Here is a 15,203-nt window from a genome sequence, read left to right on the forward strand (position 1 = left end):
TTCTTTAATGACGTTGCGAAAAATATATGGGTCGCTCTTTTCAGTCTTTTTGGCTATTGATCAACATGAAAAGAAATGCTCCAAAAGTTTATCGTGGACTACGTTAAGAGATGTGAAGTAGTAAGGTGATGGTGTGCAAATTACTGAAAGAGGGACACGACACTGGGCAGAATGGGATTGAGGTAGCTGCCACAAAGAAGAAGAAGCTACACGCTCGCAATAAATTTTTCGCTGATGATATGAATTAATATGTTCTAGGCAGCAGTTCGCGCAATATTATGAAAAATACACGGGGAACATTAATAAAATCGACAAACTGCAGAGACGGATTCCTGACTGGAAACACAGGAAAAAAGATCCCATGACATGTGTCCGGAAATGGTGTGCAATGACAACAAATCGTCGCGGAACACAGTACAGAGAAGCATCGCACCCACGTCACAACAGACGGTCAAAGTGACCTCCATGGAATTCAATGCGCGCGTTCACTCTTCGTATCATGGATTGCCGCACTCTTTCGCACGTTCCGACGTCTCTCCGAATAGCGTCATAGGTGTCGTGATCACGCTGTTGAAGGGCCTGCACTTCAGGAATCGGTTCAGCATAAACAACACTTTACATTTCAGGTGCCTCCAGAGGTAAAAATTGAGAGGTTTTAGGTTCGGTGACCTAGCAGGCCATGTTACAGGGTCTCCGCGTCCCATCCAAAGTCCGGGAAAGATGTTGTTGAGATCTCAGCTAACTAAAATACGGAATTGGTTTGGTTCTCCGTCACGACATAACTTGTCGTATTGTCAAAGGCACATTCTCAAGCAGTCCAGTCAGACTATTCTGCAGGAAATCTAGTTACGTTCCCCTGTTGAGACGTTGTGGAATAATAACCGGTCCAAAAATGTGGTCGGCAAGAATCCCTGCCTACGCATTGATGCTGAACCGATGCTGACGAGAGGCTTCAACCACTGCCCGACGACTGTCTGTAGCCCACACATGACGATTATGCAGATTGATGATGCCAGTTCTCATAAAGGTTGCTTTGTCAGTAAAGAGGACTGATGACAGAATTCCCATAATTCTCATGTAAAAACCATGGACAAAATCCTTCCCGTAGAGAGAAATCCACTGCTGATCTTCCTTGCACTCATTGCAGGTGATAGGGGTAGTGGCGGTTATTATGCATGATACACTTAATCGTATTCTGGCTTACGCCATGTTGGCGGGGTACTTGCCTGGAGCTTGTACTAGGGTTCGACTCAATGCCCTGTAGAACCCAGTCCTCCAGATCTTGTGTACGCACAATCCGTCAGCTCCTTGCATGTTCATCCGTCTGAAAGGACCCGTGATTACACAAATGCCCAAAAAGGGCTTGAAATACTGAGTAATGTGCTTGATATTTATGTGGGTACTTGTTTTGGTATAGCCGTCTGCCTCTCGACTGTTTCCATCTGCTTGGCCTTACGCAAACACCATCTCGGCTGCGCCACGGAACGTGCTCAAAGGAACTTTCATTCGTTAGTGCCATCTACGTGGCAATGATTCATTTCCGGACACATGTTCATAGGAACTTTTTTCCTCCATTTCCTGCCTGAAATACATCAGTGCAGTTCGTCGGTTTTATTAATGTTCACACTGAATAGGGCGATACCATCTCTCCACAGAACTGGACTTCCAGATTAGCAAAGAAACTCTGAGAACTCCACTTTCATAAGAGGAAACGAGTCACCATTTGCTAGTGAAAGCACATATTAGGTGGTGGTGGTGGTTAGTGTTTAACGTCCCGTCGACAACGAGGTCATTAGAGACAGAGCACAAGCTCGGGTTAGGGAAGGATTGGGAAGGAAATCGGCCGTGCCCTTTCAAAGGAACCATCCCGGTATTTGCCTGAAACGATTAAGAGAAATCACGGAAAACCTAAATCAGGATGGCCGGAGACGGGATGAACCGTCGTCCTCCCGAATGCGAGTCCAGTGTGCTAACCACTGCGCCACCTCGCTCGGTCACATATTAGGAAAAAGGGCTTAGTAAATCAGGTTTTTAAGAAAAAATGAAACATCAAAATTAAACCGATCAGATGTTTGTTGAGACGAACTGGGGATTCGTACACATTACGCTGTGAACACTTGTCGGCAAAGTGATATTATGTGAGTAATATTGTCAAACACAGGTGCAGGTCAACGTCTCATTATTGTGCATGCTGACTGTGACATGACTTTCATTTCGCCTTTATTTTTGCTATGACTGAGTACAACAGCAAAACTTAGGACTATCATACAAAAATGGACAGAACTCTTTTAACTACGTAGAGACGAGGAAATCCAGTATTTTATCATTTAACTAGGAAGTACGATCCATCTTCTCCGTCATGTTAGCTTCTCCTAAAACCTATAGAACTGCTCTGAGATATTGAAAAGAGTAATATCTTTAGTTGTAACGCGTCAAGCATCGCTCTCTCGAAGCTGGAAAAAATGCCGGCTGAAGCTTTTGCTGCTAATATATAAATTTCATGTCTGAGCCCAACTTCGTGCTAGTCTTTTCATGTGACGACACTCCGGCGATTTGCAGATCATTTTCACAGAGTTCATCGTTGTGTCATTAGCTTTTGCTGCCGTAACACTAGAAAAGCTGTACGTCAACTCAAAAAAGAGGAGTGATACTTTCGTAAACGAGGAAACTGAGCAGATATGAATGGAATCTGTCAGCATGGATTCGAACAAAGAAGTGTCGGCAGCATCGCCTACGACTGCAACAGCAGAGACAACGTACAGACAGAATCAGATGAAGAACACACAGAGTAGAAATATCTCTGAAGTGAACATTCAGATGCCCGAAATTGATGTCGTGTTACAAATACACGCTGCCACCGTGGTCAGTTGATCTCTGGACGGTATAGTTTAGTCCATGCGCCCCAGAAATTTTGAATTTCATTATATCACTAGTACAGACAGATTCCCTTCGCACGTGCTGTGGATTTGATATAGTCGTTTTGTAGAAACCATAACAATTTGCATTTGAAGCCTGAACTAAACTGGCCTCTTAGCTTTGAAGAGCAATGTGAGCGGGCATCGCATCACGGCACCGTCACGTCAACGGGTATTTACACTGTGCGTCACGTCACGTCAATTCGCTTAGCCCAGTATCGAATGAAGAAAGTTAGTTTATGAGTCACCACCGCTGATAGAAAAGTCATAGTATCTGAACTGAGGAACTAACAACAACAAAGTTTATTAATAGCCAAAGCGAACTTAGGAACGTACGTTCTTGATCAGTTTTGTTTGGTAATGTGCCGAGGAGTGGAACAACATTTCAAAACATCGACGTTTATATGCTAGAGAAAACGTATACACACAAACACATCAAAGAATAGTTATAAATAGATAAATGCAGCCTGTTTACCTTATCAGTTACGTCGGTTTTTTTCTCCTTGCGTAACTATTAACGTCACAAACAACTCTAATTTTCGTCTTCACTAAAATTGACCTTTTCATTTAAAATTTTGTTCTTGTTGTTGTGGCCTTCAGTCCGAAGACGTTTCATGCAGCTCTCCATGCTACTCTATCCTGTTCGAGCCTCTTCATCTCCCAGTACCTACTGCAGCCTACATCCTTCTGAATCTGCTTACTGCATTCATCTCTTGGTCTCCCTCTACGATTTGTACACCCCCCCCCCCCCCCCGCCCCACCCACACCCACACAAACACTTCCCTCCAGTACGAAATTAGCTATCTCTTCATGTCTCAGAATGTGTCCTGTCAAACTATCCTTTTTCTGGTCAAGTTGTGCCACAAATTTCTTGAAACTTCCGGACCGAGACTCGAAGTCGGGAACTTTGCCTTTCGCCGGCAAGTGCTCTACCATCTGAGCTACCCAAGAACGACTCAGGCCGCGTCCTCACAGCTTTACTTCCGCCAGTACTTCGTCTCCTACCTTCCAAACTTCACAGAAGCTCTCCTGCGAACCTTGCAGAACTAGCACCCCTGCAATAAAGGATATCGCGGAAACATGGCTTTGCCACAGCTTGGGAGATGTTTCCAGATTGAAAATTTCATTTTGGCACAAATTTCTTGTCTCCCCGCACCTGTTCAGTACCTCCTCGTTAGTTACATGATCTACCCATTCAATGTTCAACATTCTTCTGTAGAACCACATTTCGAAAGCTTCTATTCTCTTTTTGTCTAAACTGTTTACCGCTCATGTTTCACTTCCATATGTGGCTGCAATACAGATATAAACTTCCAGAAAAGACTTCGTAGCATGTAAAACTATATGCGGTGTTAACGAATTTCTCTTCTTCAGAAACGCTTCTCTTGCGATTGCCAGTCTACACTTTACATCCTCACTATCTCGGCCATCATCAGTTATTTTACTGCCCAAATAGCAAAACTCTCTTCTCCTTTAAGTGTCTCGTTTCCTAATCTAATTCTCCCTCAGCATTGCCTCATTTGATTTGACTATGTTCTATTATCCTTGTTTTGCTTTTGCTGATATTCATCTTATGTCCGTCTTTCAAGACAATGTCCATTACGTTCAACTGCTCTTCCAAGTCCTTTGCTGTCTAACAGAATTACAATGCCATCGGCAAATTTCAAATTTTTTATTTCTCTACTCTGAACTTTAATTCCTACCCCAAATTTTTCCTTGGTTTCCTTTACTGCTTGCTGAATAACATCGGGGGTAGACTACATACAACCCTGTCTCACTCCCTTCCCAACCACTGTCTCCCTTTCACATCCCCTGACTCATAACTGCTGTCTGGTTTCTGCCAAGTTGTAAATAGCCTTTCGCTCTCTGTATTTTACCCCTGCTACTTTCAGAATTTCAAAGCGAGTATTCCAGTCAACCTTGTCAAAACTTTCTCTAAGTCTGCAAATGCTATAAACGTAGGTTTGCCTTTCCTTAATCCATCTTTTATGAGAAGTCGTAGGGTCAGTATTGCCTCATGTGTTCCTACATTTCTCAGGAATCCAAAGTGATCCTTCCCGAGGTCTGCTGGTAGCAGTTTTTCCATTCTTCTGTACAGAATGGACGTTAACATTCTGCAACCCTGACTTATTAAATTGATAGTTCCGTAACTTTTATACCTGTCAGCAATTGCTTTCTTTGGAACTGGAATTATTACAGTGTTCCTAAAGCCTGAAGGTATTTCGCTTGTCTCATACATGTTGTAGACCAGATGGAATAGTTTTGTTATGGCTGGCTCTCCCAAGGGTAACAGTAGTTCTGACGGAATATCGACTGCTTCCGGGGCGTTGTTTCGACTTAGATCCTTCAGAGCTCTGTCAAATTCTTCTCGATCATATCTCCCATCTCATCTTCATCTACGTCCGTTTCCTTTTCTATAATATTGACTTCAAGTTTATCTCCCTTGTATAGACCTATTTACTACTTTCACTTTTCCACTTTCCCTTCTTTTGTCAGTACTGGTTTACCATCTGAGCTCTTCATTTTCGTACAGCTGTTTCCCTTTTCCCCAAAGGCCTCTTTAACCTTCCTGTAGCCGGTATCTATGTTTTCCCTACTGCTTGTAAATCCTTATATTTTTCCTCTAGCGATTCCTGCTTAGCCTTTTTGCACTTCCTGTCAGTCTCATTTTTTACGCGTTTGTATTCCCTTGGTGGATTGGATTGGATTGGTTGGGGGAAGAGACCAAACAGCGAGGTCATCGGTCTCATCGGATTAGGGAAGGACGGGGAAGGAAGTCGGCCGTGCCCTTTCAAAGGAACCATCCCGGCATTTGCCTGGAGCGATTGAAGGAAATCACGGAAAACCTAAATCAGGATGGCCGGACGCGGGATTGAACCGTCGTCCTCTCGAATGCGAGTCCAGTGTGTTAACGACTGGGCCACCTCGCTCGGTCTCCCTTGGTGGCTGCACCTATGGTACGGCTATCTATATGGCTATGTAAGGGAAATTGCTTCGTCAGATCTGTTATGTTATTGTAAAACCTAAATAATTTTTCGCTTTCAGACATTACCCTCGCTTATGTAAGAATACTCAGCGGAAAAAAACATCCATGTCGACACGGAACATTTGCAGTTTACCACCAAAATAAAGCATAATAATAAAATAAACATTTCGAAGAAACAGAAGCACGAAAACGCTACTATAAAACGAGTAAGTGCAGCCAAAATAGGATAAGTTATAATGTTAGAAGACGGCGATAACATTAAAACATTCTGTTGAAAAAACTTGACGTGCCGTGACATGACTTCATGGTCCGTTTTACAACCTGTGCGAATGAGCCATTTCAAATGCGCTGTGGTATGTTTTGATGTGACGTGCTGTGTTGGCGAATGAGAACTGGCCTTAAGCAAACAGCGTCGTCTCTAGATCACGTGACAGTTTCAGTTTAATGTTGACAACATGCACAGAACATAATGTTCGCTCCAGAGATACTTCTGCTCTGTGGAAAAAGATAACGAGATCATAGAAGAAGATAATTTTACGCACACTACTAGCGAAGCGTCGTGAGTAGGTAAGGTAAGATATAGTGTAAGTGCTGTTTATGTTACTGTTCTAAGTTAAATGAGTAGTTTATTCAGTGGCGCGTAAACACCAGCTGTCTATCTCAGCGCTCGTAACAATACTTTCACTTCTCTCCTCTCCCCTTCCTGCTTCTCAAGTGTAAATAAGATCGTGCTGCCACATTGTCCTTCAGAGCATTGCAGGTTGCCGGTTAATATCTCAGTGTGCAAATATCTCGTCAAAAACTCCTCCCTGAGATTGTCTGCTGACGTTGCTGCTGCGGACAGAGAAGCAGCGTCGTTGAGTAACCTCAGCGAAAGGTTTTTCACCGTTGGCCCGCGGCCCGTCGTCACTCACAAGACGAAAGAGATAAGGAAGCAGTAACGTAAACACCTTCTAGGAGCTCGTGTTTCAGTTGGTTCTTCTGGAGTGCAGCCCTATATCTTAACGACCTCCAACCATTTGGACAACAAGCTGTTCCTCGAAGCATAGAGGTTATCGTGCGGCCGTGAATGCGGTAGTTCCCCTGCAGCTGGAAGCGAGCCAGGAGGTCAGCTGTGTGCCTATAAGAAGTCGGCAGGTTCCTCCGAAACGGAGACTGGAACTAGCGCAGCTGCTCACATCTCTGCCTGAGTAAGTTGAGCTACACGCTATTAATTTTATAGCCGTTGTGCTAAATATCTTTAAGCCTAACACGGGACTCTCAGCACTGCTGTTTCGCTTGTCATAGTGACACTGAGCTATACGTGCGTTATCTGCTTTTCTATCAGCGTCTGGAATGCGAACTGTTTGCTCTCTTGAGTCTAGTATCTTCCTGCGTATGCACAGGAGACTTTTTCTATCACTTTACTTCAGTTTTCCCCGTATCTTATTTTTTTTCTGTAGTTAAAAAACTGAAGGATTGTTGAACACATTGAGCTTGCCCATTTTTCCACGTATTTCGTTTTCACTTCCTGTTTCTTGCTGATTTTTTCAACATGCGTAACTGTTTATTTTTTAATTTCTTTTGTGTTTGTTCGTTTTCCTCTGTGGTGTTGAGTGAGTGAGATCGACAACGATTTAAATTCTCATCTGGCCCTGCAGATTTAGTTTATTCCTGGTTTCCCTAAATCGCGTAAGGCAAATTCCGGGATTGCCTCTTCCAAAAAGACCTACATATCTTTTATTCCCCTTTTTCCGCAATCAGAGTTTGTGTTCCATCTCTAATGACCTCGTCTTCAGTCAGACAAAAAGTAATCTCCCTTTTCTTCTTCTGCGCATTTCTGAGATGCTACTCAAATTTTGTTACTATTTGTAACTTGCACATGGTAGTGCCCTTTCCCGTCCTTGACAGTAAGCATTTGAACATTCAAAGAAACAGTATTTCCGTTATCACACCTGAACATTTCGACCAGTTTCGCCGTTGTCGAGATACTCGTTCAAGGGCTCTGAGTAGTAGTAACCTGCCCTTCGTCAGAGTCGCTTATCTCGATGGGTTTCCCCATTTGCAGCCCATGTCTTCGGTAGGGTGGTCCGCCACCGCCACCGCCTGCTCCGCTTACATACTTCTGTTACCGCGTCATGTGCGTCCACATATAGTCACCCACACCGTTTACACTGCTCAGAATATCCATTTAGAGGCATGAAGCATCTGTAAACAGTTATGATCACGTCCTGTCGGATTTCCATAAATTGCGTCCACTTAAAGATAGTTTAAGAGACCTTCTATTCACCTTCTATGAAGAGCTGAACGAAGCGGTGCTGCTCAATTGAAAAACTATTTTTGTTTGTTTACGAGTATTGGAAAACTTGTGCAACAATTAACCAAATGAACTGAAAAGCAGGGTGACTCTGATGAAGATTTATTTCACTGCAAATTTTGTACTGTTGTAAAAAAATAATGTGCATATCGTGTTTGGCTTACCCTCGCAGTTGCTCATTTTCTCATATAAAGCACTAACTTTACCTTCACTCAGACGCTCTTAGGCAGGTAGCATTAAAGTAACAAATATGTATTTTCTTTTACAGCGGACATTTACTGCACATCATGGCAGTCCTTATGAAAATCTTCTTCATTTCTCTGGTGCTATCAATTGTTGCTACAGCTGAACTAGAAAAGGTAATAAAATACTTGTAGTAAGATGTATTTGCTGTACGGAACGTATGTACCGATCTGAGAGAAACTCCCTGTGGGACCGACACCGCTAATCATCAATCGATCCGATTTTTATGAGATTTCGTATTACTAACCTTGTTAGTTAAACGAAAACATGTCTACTGTTGATAACTGCCCCGAAGGTCAACTGTAACTTAATGATGTCGTAATTGTTGCTAGTTTAAAAGGACCTGGACGTCATGGCCTTTAGTTTTTACTAGCATTTTTAAATTTAATCACTCAAACACTATAATAGATATTGGAATGAAACTTTAACCAAAAATTAGTATAATGTGACCTCTTTGTGACAAAATATAGAAACAGTCGAATACGTGTCGTGAATATCGAGTTTTTTCTTACGTACTGAATTATGTGTAATTTTTATTTTAGTACACTGAACTTCCACATTTGAACTTCCACATTATTCAGAATGAATGGTCAAAACTAATTTTATTCTTCTAATTATTAAGTTGTTGAAACAGTAAACCAGGAATTTTTACCAATTTGTTGTTTTGTGTATTTTTTCTCGTAATAATTTAAGAACATGTGACATGCTCCACCTTAAAATATTTAATACATTATTGATTAGAGTGGTTCACTGTATGTGCACTAAATTACTATTCATGCAAAATTTTGTTTTCGTAACTTTGATAATGGATGAGATAATTATACTTAACCATGCAATAACGTTGATTACAAGAAACTGAAACTAAGGATTTCTATCAATTTAATGGAATAAACCTCGGGTCCTTGGTGAAACAATGTAAATTTACTAAACAAACGCTGTTTTTTGTCTTGTTTCATAAATTTTGTTACGGTAACTGCACAGCTTAGTGGTTATAACCCGAAACCCTGGTTGTGCAGTAGGTTATAATAATATTTGTGGAACAAGACAAAGAACAGTGTTTGTTTAGTTAAAGCTTTGTATGTCATTTTCTTCTCAATGATAACATTACAGATCCATAATCTTGTTGATTCTGAGTGTCCTTTTCATCTTCTTTACCTTTCTTTCTTTTCTTTGGTATTCTGGCCTCATTTTTATGCTTTCAGCACCTTTTTTCAGCTTCAGCAACATATTGTCAGTCCACTCGTTGCAGCCCACTTTTCATGTTGTCCTCAGTTTTGATGCCTAGCCTGCGCATGGTTTTTAATCTGCTCGTTACTCCATCATTAAAACATGTTATGGCGTCCATCACAACAGTCTAAAAAGTTGACATGCCAACAAAAACAGTTTTAGGCAAATGCTCCCAAATGTAACTACTGAAACTTTCATTCGGATTTTGTATTTTTCCATGTACACATATTTCCAGGAGTTGAGTATCTGAAAGATCTCTATAAATTGTCTTTACTTCTACGATAACAGTTTGTGACATGGAGTGTGCATTTGTATCTTTTTGTACATTTGCTTCACACCTGTTATACTTGCACCATGAAGTGTTTCCTTCTGGGCAGAGGCCATGCTATGGATGCTCATCAGTGGATATTATATGAAACCGATTTTCCCAGATTGCTTTCCTCATCTCACAGACTTTTTCACCGTCTCTCGTGATAGCTAGACCGTAATATTATGTGAAGTTTTGTACTTCTGATTTGGAGAGTTTGCTTTGTCACGCAATGGCTTTGTCGTCAGAGAGTTTTTTTACTGTCATGTCCTTGCAGAGTTTCTTACGTCTTGCCCCCATTCTCTTCTGCACACGTTACGCACATTCCATTTTTTTTAAATTTAAGTTTTAACCATATGGTTTAGAAGCCACAGCACTATTGAAGCGTTTAGAGTCATCATCACAAAGGTAGTGAGTAAATCGCACATCAGGTCCAGCAATTGATGTACTAAAAATAGAGACTGCCCTCTTGCTTTACACACCAATACTGAAACCTTCAAAGCTTTTTTCATTTGCCTCACACTAACACAGCACTGGCAGTGTTTTGTCAGGAATCGACAGTCCGGTAGCTTGCCTGTGTCTATAGAGGTAACTGTGACAATTATATTGAGCGATGTATGGCCTCTCTTCTGCCAGGAAGTGTCCAACGCAGTGTATTGATAAACATCTGCAGTTTCTTTCGCTGATCACTGCACAGATACTTCTTTCACTTCTGTTAGGGCATTACGCATTCGTTTATAATATCTCTCAAACTTGACAGGTGACAGTGGGAGATCCGTCATAGCAGAGTATATCTGGGCTGCTTTCCTTCCCTTCCCAGTACACCTCATGGCATAAGCACATTTTGTGTATGTTACAGGGACACGTCATTGTACAAATGGTTCAAATGGCTCTGAACACTATGGGACTTAACTTCTGAGGTCATCAGTCCCCTAGAACTTAGAACTAGTTAAACCTAACTAACCTAAGGAATCACACACATCCATACCCGAGGCAGGATTCGAACCTGCGACCGTAGTGGTCGAGCGGTTCCAGACTGTAGCGCCTAGAACCGCTCGGCCACCCCGGCCGGCTGTCATTGTACATTTCTTTACTTTACATACTTGATATTACAATAAAATTTTGATGGGTAGGACTCTTTTATGTCCTCACTAAACATAAGGGATTTTTCACTGTTACAGTATTTACACTTAGCAACGGACAAAAGCTGCTCTGAAAGCTTGCACTTCCAAATTCAAATATAACCTTTATTTACAACACAAACATCTTGTTCTTTTTTGGTAAAATGTTTCAATTTGCGCTTTTGTCAATCATTTGCGGGCCACTATCGTCCGATTCTTATTTTGACGTTGGCTCACCAATGATTTGAGCTTATTTCGCTTCTGAAGATGACAGTATAAACTGTCGAAACTAGTAAAATGAACCAAATAAAGGTTCTCTTGTATAGCTGACGACTAACTTTTTAACTTCGTTGAAATACAGGGTGATTCAAAAAGAATACCACAACTTTAGGAATTTAAAACTCTGCAACGACAAAAGGCAGAGCTAAGCACTATCTGTCGGCAAATTAAGGGAGCTATAAAGTTTCATTTAGTTGTACATTTGTTCGCTTGAGGCGCTGTTGACTAGGCGTCAGCGTCAGTTGATGCTAAGATGGCGACCGCTCAACAGAAAGCTTTTTGTGTTATTGAGTACGGCAGAAGTGAATCGACGACAGTTGTTCAGCGTGCATTTCGAACGAAGTATGGTGTTAAACCTCCTGATAGGTGGTGTATTAAACGTTGGTATAAACAGTTTACAGAGAATGGGTGTTTGTGCAAAGGGAAAAGTTCTGGACGGCCGAGAACGACTGATGAAAATGTAGCACGCATCCAGCAAGCATTTGTTCGCAGCCCAGGAAAATCGACTGGCAGAGCTAGCAGAGAGCTGCAAATTCCACAATTTCAGCAGGATGGAGCGCCACCACATTGGCACTTATCTGTCCGTAACTACCTGAACGTCAACTACCCGAGGCGATGGATCGGCCGCCAGGCAGCCCGTGACAGAGCACTTCATCACTGGCCTCTAAGAAGCCCTGATCTTACCCCCTGCGATTTTTTCTTATGGGGGGTATGTTAAGGATATGGTGTTTCGGCCACCTCTCCCAGCCACCATTGATGATTTGAAACGAGAAATAACAGCAGCTATCCTAACTGTTACGCCTGATATGCTACAGAGAGTGTGGAACGAGTTGGAGTATTGGGTTGATATTGCTCGTGTGTCTGGAGGGGGCCATATTGAACATCTCTGAACTTGTTTTTGAGTGAAAAAAAACCTTTTTAAATACTCTTTGTAATGATGTATAACAGAAGGTTATATTATGTTTCTTTCATTAAATACACATTTTTAAAGTTGTGGTATTCTTTTTGAATCACCCTGTATTCTACAGCTGCTGAACTATATCTATGAAGAAAATCCTATCTTCAAGATGATTCATTTCCTTTCTCTTGCTGACAGTGTGTAATTATCTGCAGGCTGTCTGAACATTGAAGCAAGCCCGTAATCAGCTGTGCATTAAAAAAAACACCTTATTTAAGTGCTTGGCAGAGGGTTCATCGAACCACATTCATACTATCTCCGTACCATTCCACTCCCGAACAGCGCGCGGGAAAAACGAACACCTAAACCTTTCTATTCGAGCTCTGATTTCTCTTATTTTATTTTGATATTCATTCCTACCTATGTAGGTTGGGCTCAACAAAATATTTTCGCATTCCATGAAGCAACAGTCATAGTGTTTGACTGCGTCCGTTATGGATGAAATTCACTTATTTTCTTTCTACTCTCACAAGGGTCATCCCTTGATTCGTGCCGGCCGTTGTGGTGGAGCGGTTCAGTCCGGGACCGAGCGACCGCTACGGTCGCAGGTTCGAATCTTGCCTCGGGCACGGATGTGTGTGATGTCCATAAGTTAGCTGGGATTAAGTCTTGGGGACTGATGACCTCAAATGTCAAGTCGCATAGTGGCCAGAGCCATTTGAACCTAGACTCGTGCCCCCCTTTCAGTCTCGTCCTCAGGTACGCAGCAGGTGGCTGTCAGCGCTACTGAGGCTCACGGCTCTGTGTGTGAGTGTGTGTGTGTGGTGTTGCAGTGTGGGGACCCGTGCGTCAGCCACCAGTGCGGGCCGGGACAGCGGTGCGTGCCGCGGCGGGTGCAGTGCGTGAGGGCGCCCTGCTGTAGCCTGCCGCATTGCGCCGACGCAGGCAGCAGTGAAGGCTGACGCTGGCCGCGTATCGCCTACGCACGCCTGCACGCAATAAACAGTCATTTTACAAAGTGTGAAGACGTTTACTTTTCTCTACAACCCTCTGCCTGGCTAAATGTACACCTACATACATACTCTGCAGGCTACCACACTGAGCGTGGTCGATGGTACCTGGTTCCATTGCTAATCATTCCCTTTTCATGTTCCACTCGCAGATGGAGCTTCCGCATGAGGCATAGTTCCTCCTATCCTGTCTTTGGGGTCCCTACGTGGTAAGTATGTTCATCACAGTAGCATCGTTCCATCAGTCTGCAACCTGTCGCAAATGCTGGTTTTCTAAGCATTCCCAATAGTGATGCAAGCTGAAGAAATGTATTTAAATTTAAGCTGTGGCTGGGACATGAATCTGGGTATCCTGGCTTCCAAGGGAGATGTGTTAGCCACTACACCAGCACAGCATTACAAGTCGCAACTCGCCACAGACTATCCTAGTCCAACGCCCTCCCTAACAGAAACTTCAGTCGTGTTAGGGAGGGCATTGGACTGGGATAGTCTGTGCAGGCCTGTTAGCTATGCTCCTGTGTTGTTGGTGCAGTGGTTACCATGCCCGCCCACTAAACATGGAGACATTGGTTCACGTCCCAGCCCCACCACACGTTTTGATTCATTTCTTCACCTTCGATCATGATCGTAGATAAAGATGAAACTAAAATATCTTGAGGAAAATTTAATTATATCAGTTCTGAATAGCATTTCGCGAAAAGAACATTCGAGGATTATCATGTAAGTTCCCGTAGTATGTGTATAATACTCGCATGTTGATCGAACCTACCGATAGCAAATCTAGCAGCGCGTGTCTGAATTGCTTCACTGTCTTCATTTAAACCCACGTCCGACCCCGGTAGCTGAGTGGTCAGCGCGACGGAATGTCATTCCTTAGGGCCCGTGTTCGATTCCCAGCTGGGTCGGAGATTTTCTCCGCTCAGGGACTGGGTGTTGTGTTGTCCTAATCATCATCATCATTTCATCCCCATCGACGCGCAAGTCGCCGAAGTGGCGTCAAATCGAAATATTTGCACCTGGCGAACGGTCTACTCGACTTGAGGCCCTAGTCACACGACATTTATATTTAAACCGACCTGGTGGGGATCTGAAACACTCGAACAGTACTCAGGAATGGGTCGAACAAGTGTTCTGCATGCTGCCTTCCTCATTGGATGAGCTAACTGTGGTCGACCACGTGCCATCCCTCGAACCGACGTTACGTGCTCACTACATTTCGTAGCACTATAAACGCTATGCCTGGATATTTAACTGATGAGACAGTGTCTAGCTTCAAACCACTACCACTCTATTCGAACATTATAGGATAATTTTTCCTTCTCATCTGCATTAATTTTTATTTATCCACATTTAGAAAAACCTGCTGTTTATCACACAAAATAGAAATTCTGCCCAAGCCATCCTGTATCCTCCTAAATGTCAGACTTCCCTGAACACGACAGCGTAATCAACAAAGAGCCACATATTGCTGCTCGTGGTGTCCTTCAGTTCATTAGTGTATATAGAGAACAAGATTGGTCCTATCACACTTCCCTACGACACTGCTGATGATACCCTTGTATCCGATGAACACTCGCCATCCACTACGACGTACAGTCTTTTCAACATAGTATCCTGAAAAATTGCGTGAAACGCCTTTTATGTACTAGCCTATTTAAAGGGTGGTCAGAAGCAGTCTGAAAAGCTTGTAAGGGTTTTGCAGGGTAGGTTGCGCTGAGAAATAATGGTTAAGAAAAAACCTGCTACCTTGCACCGTTTCTAAGTTATTTAGAATTGAAGTTAGCCAATCAGGCCATGGCGCGCACAAATTCAACCAGCCCACCAGAGACGGTGTAGCCGAAAGTGTTCTTCGTTTGGTTACCTAAAACCGGACAAGGGAGCGATGTAAAAATTGGCCATATTAAGGACTGACCTCGACTCA

General features: G+C 42.8%; 1 protein-coding gene across 1 annotated transcript in view; it reads left to right on the plus strand.

Annotated features, from left to right (window-relative positions):
- Positions 1 to 13,438: 13,438 nt before the first annotated feature.
- LOC126484668 (uncharacterized) overlaps positions 13,439 to 15,203 on the plus strand; it is a 61,330-nt gene continuing 59,565 nt past the window's right edge. Inside the window, exon 1 of the mRNA XM_050108261.1 lies at positions 13,439 to 13,491. Coding sequence (XP_049964218.1) covers positions 13,448 to 13,491 — 44 coding nt within the window. The 5' untranslated portion in view covers positions 13,439 to 13,447. The remainder of the gene's footprint in view (positions 13,492 to 15,203) is intronic.

Source organism: Schistocerca serialis, chromosome 6 (genome assembly GCF_023864345.2).
Source record: "Schistocerca serialis cubense isolate TAMUIC-IGC-003099 chromosome 6, iqSchSeri2.2, whole genome shotgun sequence".
NCBI classification, from domain to species: domain Eukaryota; kingdom Metazoa; phylum Arthropoda; class Insecta; order Orthoptera; family Acrididae; genus Schistocerca; species Schistocerca serialis.